The following is a 17,993-nucleotide window of genomic DNA, read 5'->3' as shown; positions in this document are numbered from 1 at the left end:
GAAAACTTTTAGGAATTTTGGTCCTCAATGCTCTTCAACTTCGTACTTTATTTGGCTTTTTTCACTTTTTTGGATTCGAGCGTCACTGATGAGTCTTTTGTAGACGAAACGCGCGTCTGGCATATATACAAAATTTAGTCCAGGTATCTATGATGAGGTTATTTACGTAATCTAAGATCAAAATAATAATAAAGATAATGTGTCGTGTTATCTTTTTGTACCAGATCCCTGTTCACGAAAGACTTTTATTTCTAATTTCATATTTTCCCGGTGTCATGCTTTGAAGGCGTGTACTTAAGAAGTCGTATCTGGATGATGATGTTTGTTGTGTAGCTTGCCAAAATTATTTCTTAACTCTCATCGATATCGTTCTTTTTTTCGATTTTTATTATAGTCATAAGAAACGAGTGACCGGTGAAAAATTATGTTCTTCCAATTCTTGAACCAATGCATACACACATCATAAACTTAGTCTTCTGTGCACGAATTTATCATTTTTTTCGTGTAAATTTGGTTTAATCGTCAATTTTTTTTTCAATCGGTCAGTGTTGTTGTGTAAATATGGCAGGTAATTTAAGTTCGTGTTTTGAAGCCGAAGTTTAACGATGGTCACCTGTTTGTCAACAATCGACAAAAAATAAACAAAAAAGCATGGAAAGAGAGCACGTGTTTAACATGTGAATTCAGATAATAGTTTATTTTAAGGACATCCATGCGTATTGTGATCACCGGATTTTTACGAGATGGGTCACACTGAGGTCACTTTGCATACGGAAAATATGTCGGGGGAATTGGTTGCTGGGAGCAAGCAATTAAAATAAAGTAAACTTCTTCTAAATAATAAATTAAAGAATTTTCTTCAGAAAAAAGTATATGTACATAAGTTTTATAATGAAAACTATCCATTGAGTTATAAAAAACATATGCATTATTTTTTCTGATTTGAGGTTTCTTATGACTTTAAGTCAGGCTCATTTTCCAAATAGAGAGATATAGTTAGTATATTTGTCAATTGCTAGTATGTAAATTACACGGTTTTATGTCTGTTATAGAAATATAGAAAGTAAATGTAAAAAGTATAAAATTATAGTGACTAAATAACTTGTTACTTAACAAATGTCAGTTTTTAAACTTTGCAAAAAATGGTAACTTACAATATGTATAAAAGATTAAAAAAAAATATCAGAATTATTATTTTCTGGTTTCTCTTTGGATTTTTTGTAAGGAAAATAATGGATTTTCCTGTTCATTTTTTGTTTGGGAAGTTTTTATTTAGTGACTTTAAAATCAAAAAACTTTGATTCAACATTATGACCAAACCGATCACGTCTGGTTTAAAAGATATGACACTGACAGCTTTTTCATGTATTTCAACTTCAACTTCAACGAAGAGTATTTCGGACATGCGTTTCTTCTGTTTATTATTTCAAACATTCGAGAGTAAGAACCACCGAATAATAGAATACGCTTCAATATAGGTCAGTGGTATCGGCAAAGCATGTATAACCTACACGATGTATCAATGCTAGCAGAGAGCATATACTAATTGACTAAATGTTTTAGATAAGGTATAAAAGCAAAAGGAACTTAATGTAATAAGAAATTATGTCTGATCTGAATTGAATCGTCAAATCCGATGTCCTGTCTAAGTCAAAGCAAATAATTCGACTCTCTATGGAGTCCGTCGCATGGCGTTGAAATTCTGCCTCTATCAAACATGTCATAATTTAAAAGTAAACATAAAATATAAAAATAAGGAATGTGGTATGATTGTCACTTAGAAAACTATCCACCAAAGTCCAAAAGAAGTGGATGTAAGCAATTATAGGCAATCAAATGATCTGCAAGAATTAGAAAAATCCATACCATATGGTTTGCTATAAAAGGCCCCGACATGAAAAACATGAAACAATTCAACTAAGAAAACTAAAGGACTGATTTATAACATTTGTAAATGTTTACGAAAAACAAATATTACAGACATGAACCAACGACAAGAACTGAACTTTAGGCTCCTGACTTGGGACAACCCAGTCCAACTGCCTTACAGAACCTACTAACTGTATTAACTGTTGTTTTGTGGTCGGCCTGTAAATCATCTATCGTTGGACAGTAAGCAATTATCAATCAATCAATCAATTAATAAGCAGATAAACTGAGGAAGCCAGAGATAAATTAACCCTCTTCATTCTGTAGTATGCAGAAGAGGTGAAATATGCTTTTTCTTTCTTACATTTTAACCGACTAAACGAATGATGCCAATGAACATGTTTGCTTAATACAGCTATTTTTTGCAGGCTTTCAAGAAGACCAAATTAGTTTCTTTCATGCGGACGACGGCGAGGATATTGCTGAATATATTAAAACGAAGCTTAGTTCCGAAATATACCATATAGCAGTGACATTATATAACATAACTTTGGGAAATTTACTTAATATTATTAAAGTGAAATGTTTACAAGTTATATTCCTGACACCGGAGTTCCATGCACAAATGCTTGAAGGAAAGATAGAGTCTCTGTTATCAAACTTTATTGGTGCTTCAAATTTGATAATACTATATCATCCACTGATCGAGTTGGATAAAGAAGACAGACAGAGAGCTATAAGTGATATTCTCCCTCAAAGCACCTCCTGGATATTCATTTCATTAGGACAAAGTGATTATGATTTCAAGAAAGCGTTGTTAAAAATTGTGAAGATTGTTGACAAACCAGAATCACTTCCGGTTCTGAAACAATTTACATTAGCACCAACACAAATATGGAATGTAAGTTTATTCAAAAAGAAGAACACACTAACACATATTGGCTTTCAGAGTTAACTATATAAGATTTTCTTTTGTTCTAATCATGTTGTTTGCAAAGTGGTTGAACTATTATTTATGGTTTTTTGTTTGTATGTTTTTTTTTGCGTTGGGGAAAGGGACCGGGTGTGAGCGGTTCCAAATGTTTTACTCCTGAAAGGAACCTAATACAACTGATTCTAGAAATGTTTGATAGTTCACTATGAAAACGGTATCACTTTTCCGTTTAAATGATGTTACAAATTTGTTTGTTTATCTTTAATCATGTGTGGTTTTTTTTTAGACAAATGATGAGGTTTTTATAATTTTAAGAAAAGAATCATCTGTAGAAAAAGTAGAAGTACAAATAACGGACTTTGCGTTAGAAAGAAAGATTGAAAATATCAGACAGACCAATCCTTCAACCTTTGCGTTTAGCCCTTCAGGTAATTTAAGAATGTACTTAGGTGAAATTAAATAAATCAAGAATTTTAAGTTGATATTATATATAAGATGGAAAAGCTTTAGGCCGTGTTCACATTGACCTAAATTCGGTGTTGTGTTAATGTAACTCACACGTAAACTAAACACAATTGCGTTCCCATTGATAAAACTAAATGTTTACATGTAGTTTAAATCACGTTTTATCTGCACACAGTCGATAGTCAATGTAGGCCTTGTGTAGGTTAATTGTACACAAAACTAGGCATTTAGGACATTAGTTTTACCGTGTATATATTTAAGGAGGAAATTATTTTTGAGTAAAATTGATATTTTTGATAATTATTAGTATCTATAGTTCTTTACAGAAATTATTGTCTAAATTTTACAGATTGTTTTTTGTTAAAAAAAATTAACGTACTTTATTAACCCCTGATCAAGACTTAAAGCAGCATCATTTCCGAACCCATAAGGCAGCAACCAATTGATTTTCGGGGGGGGGGGGCTTTTATAGTTGAGTAGAAAACATAAAGGCAAGGGGGTTGGGGTGGTGAGCTATGGAAACAAAAAATGTATCCAGTTTTGGGCCCTGAAAAAAACATTTGTTTGTTTCACCCTCAGCTGCCACTATATATAATGTATAGTTGAGTAGAAAACATAAAGGCAAGGGGGTTGGGGTGGTGAGCTATGGAAACAAAAAATGTATCCAGTTTTGGGCCCTGAAAAAAACATTTGTTTGTTTCACCCTCAGCTGCCACTATATATAATGCTAAAATTGATTTCGACTTGTCATCAAAATTTGTCCTGAAAAATATTAATTGCCCACGCCACCTAACCCCCCCCCCCCCCCGGCTCCCTCCCTAAAAAATGAAGTAAATAGTTGCTGCCTAATTAATTTGAAAAGGTCCTCCCAAATCGACTTGACGTACACAGAAATATTCGCCACTGGTCTTTACTAAAACAAGTGTGAGGTAAATGATATGTTTGTCTAGTATCTCAGATCCGTAAAATAACACTTAAATAAATAAAAAAAAAACGTTACCTTATTCCGTTACCAAATACTCCTTGGAGAAGAAATACCATTTGAAACCAACAGAAAAGATAAAAATGAAGTGATCCCTAATATTTCAATTCTTTTTTCGGCTTTAAGCACGCTGCTGCAGCTAACGTTTTCTAATGCGTAATCGAGACATCTCTAGTATATTCAAACTACTGCAAATTATAAAAATGGCTTGCATAAAGTAGCAACCACTTAACTTAAAAAAAGGGGGAGGGTTATTTTTTTTATCTGAGTCAGATTTTTTTTCGCGCGTGCGTTTTTATTCCTTTTTTCCATGCTGGTGATCAAGTACTTTTTTTTATGATCTGTATGACCATTTTTTTTTATTTTTTTTTTTATCAAATTGGGGATCGGAATATTTCCATTCCCACCCCAACCCCCCTTTTGAAGTCAAATGGTTGTTTCCTTACCGCTAGAAAAATTGTCCAACAATTTTGAATTCAGTTTTACGTAATGAACATTTAAATGACATATAGTTTACAAGTGGGAACAAATCTTATGTACAGGTAGCTAAACAAGGTGTATAGATGTGAACAAATGTAATGTGAAACCAGTGTACACTACACTAAACTAATTGTAAACATGTTTACTCTACACGACGTTTGGTGTGAACACGGCCTTAGTTAGACATCAAAATAAGTTAATTTACCGTGTATCGTATGGAAAAACACGAAGGAGTCCGAAAATCTGACACAAATTTCAAAATCTCACTCAAGTACATCTTTCACTATGAATTTCAAAGTTTGAAACGCCAAGGATATATAAATATATGTGAGAGGAAAAGGCGGTCTAGATAAGCTATATCATTCTTTTAAAAGTCAATAGTATGTACATATATATATAGGTCGATTATAAAAAGGAAATTAATCTTTAGATTTTCAAACGAACACGTCATCAAAAAAGTCCTGCTAGACTAGAATTCTAATGACATGTGACACTGTATTTATCATTCAATCTCCTTGATTTGGTACAATCTCGACTTTAGAAAATATCTAAAAAAAAAAATTAAATTAAAAATTGGTCACGTTTAAGATTTATTTCTTCTTTTCTGATGACACGTTTTCTAATAAAGACCGGTAGGAGAGGGGTCGTTGGATCATTGCTGACATGTCTCTAAATTCAAGCCTTTGTTGACTCATTTTTAATAGAAATAAGAAGATGAGGTATGAGTGCCAATGAGACAACTCTTCATCCAATTCACAATGTGCAAAAAGTAAACCATTATAGGCTCAAGTACGACCTTCAACTCGGAGCCTTGGCTCACAAAGAACACAAGCTAAAAAGGGCCCAATAATGACTAAAGTAAAGTATTCATACAGGAAAACCATCGGTCTAATCAATATTTAAAAAAAGGCCGATAACCACTTACGAACACACGACAGTCACTAAACAACATGTTCCTGACTTAGGGCAGTTTCAAACAAATTCATCGGGTTTTAACGTTTTAGTAAACATAACAATATAGAAAGACACAACTATGAAAATAAAATTTAAAATGACTGAACAAAAAAGCAAGCATACACTGAACGAAAAACTTTGATATATGTCACAATACAAATACATTCTTGTAATGAATTTTAAAATATTTTAGAAATCTGGCCTTGTATTTCAGACGAGAAGAAATTTGCCTTGCTTTGTGTCTTATTCATGTATGATCATCGGTAAACAGATGTTACCACAAATATATACAGATTGCACCTCCATCTACACAATCTAAGAGGATCTTGTTTACGATTTCATTTTAGTCTTGTCCTTAAAAATTGCTGTATAATGATTAACTATAAATAAATAAATGCACAAAATCTAAATGATAAGTAAGCCATCAATAATGTTATTGTTATATTAAGGTCTTGCTCCTGGGAGGAAAAAAGTTGAAGTTTTTTTGAATGGTAAAACAGTAGGACGAAGTTACCTAAATATAAAATCCAAAATTGAGATGCTGAATCGTCTTTTACACGAGGTTGTCAACCCTATTGAACTTCTTTGCCAAACATTAAATATCGAAACAAGATCACGAGAATGTGTCGACCTTGAACTCAACGATATATTTACAAATGGTGGATCGAATCCGTTGTCTGAATATGCAAATGAAAACTTCGACTTTACTTCAGGTTTGTTGAAATAGTGAATTGCAAAAATATTTTAAATCAGCAGAAAGTTCTTCAAAATATATATTCTTTTCATGGTAAGACACCAATTTAAGATAAAAAGAGGCGGAAGATACTAAGAGTAAATTCAAAACTCACAAGAAACTGACAACGTCATGGCAAACATTTCAACACTTTATAAAGCACTAAAGGTTGTTTTGGTTTGGGCGTTCTAGATGAAGTTTTATAAAGAAGAGCACTTATTTCTCAATTAAGTGTTATTTTCATCGACACAAAAGACCAAAAAAAAACCCAAAGACTTAATGATTAATAACCATTATAATAGTGTGCGGGGTTTAAAGAACATGGTTTACATTCTTTCTGTTCCATTCTGTTATTCGATTTATTTGAACACTTCTGTGTCCCAAATTACAAATAAACACATAGTCACTAAACAAAAAATGTGAAGTTAAAAAATGTTCCAAGCAACAACGCAGACTCGTTAATCACAGATTGAACAAAATGAATAACATACCAAAAATTCAGACGATAACAATTCAATTCAATTCAAAGTTTTATTGCCATATAAACTTTACAGTTTGTGACATATACCAACAACAAAAACAAATAAAGACAATAACTAAGTAATTCAATAAATATATATATAAGAGTCTAAATTGAAAACTACGTTCAAACCTATGATTGCGTTGGATAAAAACCGCATTTTTTATACGTGTGCATGTAAAACAAATTTCGTTGTAGAAGGGTATAAAAACAGCTCAAACAACATTTTCCAAAAGACCAAAAATGTGAAAAAAGTATAGTTAGACAAAACGCATTTGACTAACAGGTCGAACAACTGATGTTCTTTAACCCTGCTGACTGCCATTGGCGATTACCAAATAAAATTGATCACAAGATGTAACAAAATGGATCTTAATATAAATTTGATACTAAACAGAAAAAAACAATTTTACTTGTGACCACGATGTTATGCCACAAACATACGGTGTGTATATATACAAATTCAGGTAAATATTAAAGAGTCCCCTGTCCTCAGTTCCATTGACTTTTTTTTTATTTTATAAAGGAACACACCACAACGTTCTTAAAATAAAATTGAAAACTTTAAGATAAACAAAAGAATCAATGACAAAAACGCTATGAAAATAGTTTTTAACACTAGTACACGTACGTGTACTTCATTAGTTGACAATAACATACATAACTTTCTTTATCTAATACAGATATACATAAACAGAGCGAACTACCAACATTGCTTCATTTTGCTGCAAAATATGGTTTAGAACAATTATGTACTACTTTATTAACTTTTCCTGGTGGAAAACACGCATTGAAAATAAAAAACAACAACGGAAAAACACCATACAAATTAGCAATTGCTGGGGAATTCACACATCTTGCAGACAATATCCTTGTAAGTAAAGAATTAATCATGGCATTTATTTAGTCAAATTATAAATCAATTGATGTATCTGGAAAGCATAAAAGACTGAAAATAAAGAAAATATAACTGCATCTTGTTGTATCTGTGTGATATTTTAGGTTTAATAAAACTTATATATACAATTTGATGAACGTACCCTTATAATTTAGATTGGTCCAAATTTTTGGTCAAGTACGTAGATACGGTCATCTGTACATAGTATGAAACTCTTTACAATTTTGGTTTCTGGATGAATGTCTTGAATATGTTTTCTTATTTTTCTTGAATGATTTTGTTTGGTATGGGCTTCATGACTTGACACGTTAGCCAAAGACTGGGGAACTCATGCCATATTTTATTTGAGAAAATGCCCTTTATGGGTGTTAATGCATATTGGGACAAATAACATACTTTTTCTATGTTGTGATGTTATATATATGCTATTGTTTCAGAAAAAGGGAGAAGGTTTGGATCCATTAAAACGTTTAATCCCGCTGCAAATGTTTGCACCTGTCTTAAGTCAGGAATCTGATGTACAGTAGTTGTCGTTTGTTTATGTAATATATACGTCTTTCTCGTTTCTCGTTTTGTTTATATAGATTAGACCGTTGGTTTTCCCGTTTGAATGGTTTTACACTAGTAATTTTGGGGCCCTTTATAGCTTGTTGTTCCGTGTGAGCCAAGGCTCCGTGTTGAAGGCCGTACTTTAACCTATAAAGGTTTACTTTTTAAATTGTTACTTGGATGGAGAGTTGTCTCATTGGCACTCACACCACATCTTCCTATATCTAGGATTATTTTGGTATCTAGAAACCTACCTTTTTATACTCCCCGTAGTATAAAGCCCGTCCTCAGTTGTGTAGTGTTTGAATGATAACTCGAGACGAGTATCCCATTTAGTAACACAAATATAAAGGATAAAATAAGCAATGATAGTACATGGTTTATTTGTTATTTTAAAAACATACCAGTATTTTGAACCTTGAAATACATTTTTTCTCAAAAGTGCGAGGAGCATTAGTTGGTAGTTTTTCAATTCTTTCTAAACTTCCAGCTGGAATATGATGTTAAAGAAGAGAAGGACGACACATCTGAAGATGCAGAGGGTAAGCATTTTTACAGAACAATGTTGTGTCTGATAAGGAAGTTCGCTAGTCTTGTTTTTTTACTTTTTGTCAGATATTCGGAATCCTCTAGTTTTATTTTGGATCCTCAATGCTCTTCAATTTTGTACTTGTTTGGCCTTATAACTATTTTGATATGTGCGTCATTGATGAGTCTTGTAGACGTGTAGACGAAACGCGCGTTTGGCGTACTTAATTATAATTCTGGTACTTTTGATAACTATTTATCCATGTAGTGCCATAAGAATTTTGTCTACTGCCCTCCCCTTTTTAGCCATTATTAAAAGTTATATAAAATCCATGTTATTTTTCATAGTTTTTGAAAGTAAAAGGTGTCAATTTCAATCTTTGAAAAATCTGGAGAGAATCATTTCCCGCCAAGTTTTGAATTGGTTTTAACTCAATCAATTACAAAAACACTGACCTATGATTGTTTTCTGCTTTTTAAATTTATTTATTTATCAAAGTTTTTTGAAAGCTTATTATTCTCAAACAGATGAGCAGGCATTCTTAAGTGTTGATTTTCTCTTCAACAGAGGTTACCTTTTCGTATAGTTATTCTTAACACAAATGTTTTCTTAATACTGTACATTCTGTCAATGTAACAACCATACCGGTATACAAATGATTGAAAATGTACATTATTAATTTATTTGAACTATAGCATAAATCCGACTAAAACTCTTTAATTCTTAACTTGTTTATATGACATTTTTCCCCAAATAGACGACAGTGGCTTAATTTTTACTTCGAATGCAAATATTCCCTTTTTAAGCACTTTGAGGGCGCAGACAACTATAATTGTTTTAAGTTCCGTCTAATAATGAAGACATACAAATTATTAACGGAGCCAACTTATGCCATAAATAAAAATCTTTAACAAATATTAGCCAATGCTACGCTTTTGTTTATAAACTATTTTAAAAATACGTCGAACTAAAACTTTACAAGAAATAAATTATAAGACTAACATCTGATAATATCTTTTTTGTTTTCTTTCGTTGAATATTTCCATACCACCCATATCTCATTATAAGCAAACATTCTTTTTGTCAGGTAGCAATAAATGTATACATTAAGCAAACGCAATTACATTTTATGTAAAAAATAATTAACATCTTTTCAAATAAGGTATTTTTTTTGTGTCGTTGAAATTTATAATAGATATTCAGAATAATTCAAGATATGCATGCTCATTTTATTTTGCAGACCATTATGTTGCTATGGAAGCTATAAGAGGGGACAGTAAGTAAATTAACTTTATTCTACATGTCATCTTTTTCAGCTGATTTGTTTTTAAGTATTTTAGTGTTAAGATTAATTTGACTATTCCAATGGTCCCCTGAATTATTAGCATAACTGTATCGACTTTACAAATGAGTGTTCCTAGTTAAGATTTACTGGTAAATTAGCATCAAAGTCCTGTTTCTATAGTATTTGACTGTTAGAGATGAAAATGAAAGACAGTTCAGAAACTGAGAAAATGCATGACTTTCAAAAAGAGAGACCGTTACCTAAATACGGAACCCCGTCATGTGTTGTCTATTGTTACATCTTATAGATTTTTTTTTATTAACATAGGTTGGTTTACTCTTCGATATTTGATTGCATTTGCTTATTTTTTTTTACATCTTCATTAGACTCGGTCTATTTAGAGCGCGACATATAATGTACATGTCAACCTGTTGTCGAAAACTGTATGTTGACTTCTTAGGTTTTGGTTTGCTGGTACTTTTATTTGATGGGTAACTGTCTCATTGATGTCTATTTTTTTTCGTTGGGGTATTGTTCCATAATAAAATTAACGGTACCAATTTTCTTGCACCAGATGCGCATTTTTATTTCACATCTTCCTTCAGCATGTTTAAGCGTCTGTCGGGGGTTCAGTCTATTGAGAACTGGGTGGATGTGTCAAACATTTGATATCGTTTTTGGATTATTTATTACTTGTCTAAACGCAAGGCTATTTGGAGTTTGACCATTAATATAGGTGCTAGTATATGTATATTACTGAACATAAACTGGGAATCTCCATATATTCAGTGTAATTGTGTCTTTTTCGTGCAGTCTCATTGAGGTCACTCGCGCTTTCATTCTATCATTACGAAACCTACCTGTTATTGTTTATTTCTATAGCAACATTTTAAAAACTTTTCTGCTATAAAAATTCCAGACTTGTTATTGTAAAAATATGTATGATATTTTTAACAATGTAAAATATATTTGTTTCATTCTTTAGAGAAGGACAAACCAGTTTTACCAAGAAGAAGTAGTCAATTATCTGATGTATCAGTAAGTGTTTATAAAACATATACAGTACCTTGAATATCCTATTTAAACTTTTCATAATTCAAGTAAATTAATATTCCTAAAAAACATTTACGTTTTACTGAGGACATGTTTTCAACTAAGAATAGACATTCATGCATATTTTAACCAACTGTGTTCCTCATATTGCCGACGTTATCCATTATACACGATACAGACTACACGTGTACAGGCGCTTTTCAGGAGGCAAATGAGAAAAGCTAATTTTGTCCGTTAAATCAGGTTTTGCTTTGTAAATAATCATCGTCTCCCAGTAAATAATTAAATATCCCCTCGAATTTCGAATACACGATACCGCACAATAGTTAAGTATGCTACATATAATGACTTAACTTCTTCTAAAAATTGACATTAAAGGTCAGTTGAAAACAGAACTTGACCACAAACGAGGGGTTTCAGCTTATTCATGTATTTGGTTTTAATGTTATATTTGTTATTCGCGTGAGATTTTGTCTGATGCTTGGTCCGTTTCTGTGTATGTTACATTTTAGTGTTGTGTCGTTGTTCTCCGCTTATACTTAATGCGTTTCCCTAGGTTTTAGTTTGTTACCCCGATTTTGTTTTTTGTCCATGGATTAAGGTATACTACTGTTGCCTTTGTTTGAATAATAAATCTCCCATTTATATGTAGAAACATTCCAGCAGCACCATCATATATGGTATATATCCAATTGATACGATATTCTAGTGTTTGTCATTCCTATAATCATCAAAGAAAGGTTGTTACTAACATGCTAACTATCCAATCAAGGGTACAAAGTGCTAATTTGTGGGAAGGGAAGACATCACGAGATTGTTAACCGTCATGGAATATCTGTTTTACGGACGATTAAGATGTTCCTTTTGTTGCAACAACAACCAAGTCCTCTTTTTCTCGATCGTGGCATCACCACAAGAGATTTGTAACTCAATTTGTACTAACAAGAACAAAATGATAGGGACCACATGGGGAGAAAGATCTGCTTACCCTTCAGGGGCACATAAAATCCACACTTATTTTCTTTAAAAGGGATGTGTGATGCTCTTAAAAGTATCTGTACTGCTATTATCGGTTACAGTCTTGTAAAAAAATGATTTATTCGGTCACGGTTTTGGGTTTAAAAAGATCTAAATCGATGGTTTTCACATTCGGTGTTGTGTTAGTGTAAGTGTAAGAGTGCATAACAAATCGGCTATTGTGCGATGCTTAAACACGTTTGTCTGTGGGATTTTGTCTGGTGCTTGGTCCGTTTTAGTGTGTTGCATTTTGATGTTGTGTCGTTGTTCTCCTCTTGTATTTAATGCGTTTTCCTCGGTTTTGGTTTGTAACCCCGATTTTGTTTTTTTTGTCCATGGATTCATGAGTTTTGAACAGTAGTATACTACTGTTGCCTTTATTTATACTTCCAAACATATTTCTTTGGATTTTATGCCTTAATTAGGCTTTCATTACAATGAAAATAAACTTTGGTCATCAATTTTGAAGTAAAGTAGTGAGTTTGTCCAGTTATGTCTGCAACTGTGAATCAGAATTCATAACCCCTTGAAAGTGAAATTGTCCATATTTTGAGTTTTTTGCCAATGAAGTCTTCTGTGATGACAATATGATTTGTCCCAAAAGTAGTACACTACGGTAACCTTTTAGAAATATTGATAAAAAGCGTTTTAACGAATTTTTAAACTTACATTTATCGTCAAAAAGAAATACCCTACGACATTACTGTGTCTAATTGATATTACTCGACATCGTAATTTACAGTAGCACGATGGTGTCACGCGCGAAAAAGGTCTGCCGACACTTCTCATTCACATTAATGTAGGACAAATTATATAAGTAGTTGTACTACTATAACACATAATGATTCAGTTCGAGAATATTAGTACAAATAATGTGTGAGTGATAGAGCATAGTTAAACAAATTGATTAAAACTGGAAAATATTTTACAGCTCGACTACCCTTATGCCAATGTTAGTATACGAGAAAAGCGGAGGATCAACTCAGACCGACGTTCAAAAGTGTCGCAAGGTGAGACTGAGTTAGAATACCGTTTCTTGAAGCATGATTAAGAAAATGTAAATGATATACTGTTTTATCTTGGAAACATTACTTTGAACTATCTGCATTAACAAATATCTGCATTAACAAAGATTCTTCAAAAGTTTGCGAATAATTAAAAGACATAATCAAAGATCCTTATTCTATGAATAATGACGGTCACAAAACAACCGTTTCTTTATTTCAATAACAACCATAATTAAATACCCTAGGATGCAAACAAATAATTTTTTACTGAAATAAGGTGGTAGAAAACTATAATATGTGCAAAAACTATGACATTTTCAAAATACGGTTCATGACAAATTACGACATACTGCACTATACATACATGTATATATTTTTCTGTTTCAACAATTAGATTCTGGAGAATGGACAGATGATTGTTCTGGTAGCATAACTGATACATTAGAAAAGGTAAGGGCATACCATCGATATTCTACAATTCTTGTCGAAACATTGGAAAGATTGGAGTGAAAGCGTTTTTTTTTAATTTTGATTATCACGCGTTTTGCTTTTTCTTCTATATAATGGATCTCTCAAAGCCCATTGTGAAGTGTTTTTGAAATAGTTTTGAAAAATGCTATTCAATTTTAAGCTAGATGTTTCAAGAGAAGCTGGATAGCAGGTAGCTATAAGGTTGTAATACGTAGAGCAGTATCTACTTACCCTTCCATATCACCTTAGATCATATCCGGTTTTTGATTGGGTTCGTATTGCTCAGTCTTAAGTTTTCTATGGTGTGTGTTTTGTGTAATATTGTTTGTCTGTTGGTTTTTATTCTAAACCATGACATTGTCAGTTTATTTTCGTCTAATGAGTTTGAATGTTCTTTTGGTATCTTGTGTGAAATATCCGTCATACAGATGATATCGTATATGTTTCTTATGTCGTAACCACAATCCAGTTCCCTTTTCACGATTATGACCTACCGTATTAAGTCTATTTACCGACTTATTAATAACATGAGCAACACGACGGGTGCCACGTGTCGAGCAGCACCTGAAATCCCCCCAGTTTTAGGTGGAGTTCGTGTTGTAGTGCCCCTATTTTTGACATTTTTGTTCACGCATCTTTGTCAATTTAATGGAATTTGATGCATCTATCTTACAAGTGAGAGGATTAGCGTTATAAAACCAGGTTCAATCCACCATTTTCTGCAATTTTGCCATTTGATTAGGGACTAACCCCGATCGAATTTTCCTCGGAGTTCAGTATTTTTGTGATTTTACCGTTGTCTCCCTATGAATTATTTGTTTGTGAAAATTGTTACATTCATTATTATTTCAGAGACAACCGAGTTAAATGTCGAAATCATTATAGTGCTGTCGAAAGATGAGAATAGTCAATAAGCGTGACCTTTTGATTAGTAAATATCCAGGATGAAGTAAACACATTTTATATCATTTTCCGCCTAATATATATTTTCTGGGAATAGTTATTAAATATTTCGTTTCTTCGTTTGTTGGCGGTTTTTTTTGTAGCAGTTCAGTGTTTCTGTTGTCTCGTAGTTTTCCTCTTATAGTTTATATGTTTCCCTCGCGTTTGATTTGTGACCCGGATTTGTTTTTCGCCAAATCGCTTAATGGCTCTTGAACAGAATTTTCCACTGTTGCCTTTATTTATCTAATATCTATTCAATTTTTTTTTCTCAGACAGGCGATGATTTAACACCGACTCTACGATCTCGAACGTCTTCTGGAGAAAAAGTATGTAAACACAATATAATACTAGTATTGAAAATTTCTAGGGATAGTATATAGGATCTTCACCACATTTGATCTGTAAGGATCATAGTTATTATTCAACAAAAGTCGAAATCGGTGGCCGAATGGTTCAATTAAATCACCCATTGTATCACTAGTGTGTATACAGAGGTTGTGAGTTGGAAACCTGCACGGGGAAATAACAGTGTAATACACCAGCTTGAAACTGCAAGTTATATCTCGACTAGAACTTACCACACATAAACTTGTAAATAGCATGTATTTTTTTTTCTTAATTTTTTTACTAATCTTAATCTTTCATTTTAACTTCAAATTAATTAAGTAAAAAAGTAAATAATGTAAGCAGAGCCTAGTCACAATTAAATGAAATTATAACATTAACCATCTAGAAAAACGTTTTATGTAACTGAGCAGATACGTTTTTATTTGATAACCTTTATAAGATAAAATCAAGAAGAAAACTTACGTTGGGTAAACTTTCATATTAAGGAACGAAAAAAAATTGCAACGTAATAGTTTTATCTAAGAAAACGACTACGACAAAAGCAATGCCATCAGGTAAACTTTCAATATTTAACTTCAAACAACACCTGCAAAAGATGAACATATGGCTTTTCTCATATATAAAGGAGTAGGACCGCTGTAATCAGTGGCTAGTGAGTTGATACACCAACACAACGTATCTGCCACAAATACGTAATGACGACGGTTATATTTAAATAGTGTCGATTTTAGTCGTTTTCTTTCGTAAAGATACTTCTGAGTGTATGTTTCCAATTTTGCAAAGACACAACCCAATCCTTTTTCCACATTCATGACCATTATCTACAATGAATCTGATTGATAAACTCAGAAACTCAACTTGGAAGCTGAAACTCTAATTATTTTCCAACTTTAATTTTTATCCAGTTTATTTTCGATTTATGGGTGTGATTGCCACTTTGTTACCTTGTGCCTCTTTTTTGTAAAAGCGCGAGGTTTGGCTAGCCACTAAACCAGGTTCAATCCATCATTTTTTCTAAAAATGTCCAATATTAAGTCAGGAAATGACATTTGTTATCTTATAATTCGTTTCAGAATATGTGTGTCTTTCATTGTCATTTGGTTTTTGTTGCTATTTGATGTTTTTGATGTTTCGTTGTTTTCCTCTTATAGTTGATGTGTTTCCCTAGGTTTTAGTTTGTGACCCGGATTTGTTTTCTCTCAATCAAGTTCTGACTTTCGAACAATGGTATTCTATACTGTTGCCCTTGTTGTATACATTAGAACATTGTCAAACTACTGTCGCTAATACTAATAAAAATATAGGTTGATTAATTGTTTACTCGTTTCTGTTTTGAATATAAACGAAATTCTGCTCGATAAGCAAAAATTTAAAACAACCAATCAATAATACGAGTTTAAGTGATATTTAACAGTGCATTTTATTTTTGTAGTTTCTTCAAATGTCTTATCGAATGACGAGATTATGGAACGACGAAGCAGTTAAGTTACCAGAGTCAACAAAACTGTAAACCTTGGAATTGCACGCACAATAGCAATTAACACAACCAAAAACCTGATAGACACAGTGCAACAACATGTTAATAACAGTTTTGTATACAGTTAACCATGAGAAATCAATCATGATTTTTCCTGGTGAACAGTAAAAAAAAATGATCTTTTGACACCACTAGTGATCGTGTCTCAATAGAGATCAACAGTAGGATTTTATAGAATTGAAGTATACAGACTTATATTTGTTACATGATTTTAAGACTTGTGTCCGTACTTAATTTGGTTTGTGATGCAAATAATAAATTGTTATCTTTTTTGACGTTATTTTGTTGCTCATTTATCTCATATAATTTCATCCAAAAATTTTCCGGAATTTTATGCAATGATATCGTGTTTTCCTGCTTGTTCAAATCTAGGAAAACATTTTGATATACATTGTAGAAGAAAGCATCATAGCTGTCAGATAACTGCGAGTACTCTCAGATCTGTTTATTGTGTCTTTTTGTGTCGGGATGTATATAAGTACCCGGTCACGTCCACTTGTATTTTTTGTCTATCTGATGAGTAAAGCCTTTTTCAACTGATTTTTTATAGTTCTTTCTTATGTTGTTGAGTTATACCACCGTCCCAGATTAGGGGGAGGGTTGGGATCCCGCTAACATGTTTAACCCCGCCACATTATTTATGTATGTGCCTGTCCCAAGCCAGGAGCCTGTAGTTCAGTGGTTGTCGTTTGTTTATGTGTTACATATTTGTTTTTCGTTCATTTTTTTTTTACATAAATAAGTCCGTTAGTTTTCTCGTTTGAATTGTTTAACATGATCTTATCGGGGCCTTTTATAGCTGACTTTGCGGTATGGGCTTTGCGTATTGTTAAAGGCAGTACGGTGACCTATAGTTGTCAAGGTTTGTTTCTTTTTGTTTTTTTGTGGATAGTTGTCTCATTGGCAATCATACCACATCTTCTTTTTTATATCATAGCTATATTTGAAATGGAATATATTTTCGTATTTAAAATTACAGTTAAATTTCTAAAACCAAGATATACAGTGATTAATCAACGACCTTTAATTGTCTGACAAGATATTTTATTTTTGGACATTTATGGTGTTAGTAACAAATGAAAGCGTCTGAGGTACAAGTTGGTGAACCAGGGGTATGTCAAAAGACGTCTCGTTTTTATTCTAAAAAAATCATATTTTGGTATCAATTTCACAATGGTCTTGAAGTATAGATTCTAGTTACTGACGTTGTTTATCAACTCTATAACGTGTAAGAGTGTTCCTTTATTTGTCTTTTTGTATAATTATTTTTACTGTTTGGTCTTTTTTTGGTAATATCCATTTCACGTGGCGTGGTACTTATACATCCCATCATTGTATATTGTGTGGTTTTATTTTGACAACACATCGTTGTTGTCAATAAAATGGAATGTTATACGATGCCATACAAGTCAGAGAT

The 17,993-nt window shown here is 32.5% G+C and overlaps 1 protein-coding gene across 1 annotated transcript; it reads left to right on the top strand.

The window, feature by feature from the left end:
* The first annotated feature begins 2,304 nt into the window (after positions 1 to 2,304).
* Positions 2,305 to 16,819, top strand: LOC134726967 (uncharacterized). Its single transcript, XM_063591365.1, has 11 exons — positions 2,305 to 2,770; positions 3,090 to 3,231; positions 6,134 to 6,397; positions 7,621 to 7,811; positions 8,875 to 8,926; positions 10,154 to 10,189; positions 11,184 to 11,236; positions 13,200 to 13,278; positions 13,670 to 13,725; positions 14,964 to 15,017; positions 16,472 to 16,819. The coding sequence occupies exons 1-11, from the start codon at positions 2,495 to 2,497 to the stop codon at positions 16,547 to 16,549; spliced, it is 1,281 nt and encodes a 426-aa protein (XP_063447435.1). The 5' UTR covers positions 2,305 to 2,494; the 3' UTR covers positions 16,550 to 16,819.
* Positions 16,820 to 17,993: the final 1,174 nt, after the last annotated feature.

Source organism: Mytilus trossulus, chromosome 7, assembly GCF_036588685.1.
Source record: "Mytilus trossulus isolate FHL-02 chromosome 7, PNRI_Mtr1.1.1.hap1, whole genome shotgun sequence".
Lineage (NCBI taxonomy): Eukaryota > Metazoa > Mollusca > Bivalvia > Mytilida > Mytilidae > Mytilus > Mytilus trossulus.
The sequence above is the reverse complement of the archived record's forward strand: the minus strand, read 5'-3'. Positions and strand labels throughout refer to the sequence as shown.

What these genes read in the sequence shown, in the direction of transcription:
- LOC134726967 (XM_063591365.1), top strand. Translation starts at nt 2,495, where the DNA reads ATGCTTGAAGGAAAGATAGAGTCTCTGTTATCAAACTTTATTGGTGCT. An exon ending in CTTTGCGTTTAGCCCTTCAG is followed by an intron (nt 3,232 to 6,133) that starts GTAATTTAAGAA and finishes TGTTATATTAAG; the next exon opens with GTCTTGCTCCTGGGAGGAAA. An exon ending in GTCAATTATCTGATGTATCA is followed by an intron (nt 11,237 to 13,199) that starts GTAAGTGTTTAT and finishes AATATTTTACAG; the next exon opens with CTCGACTACCCTTATGCCAA.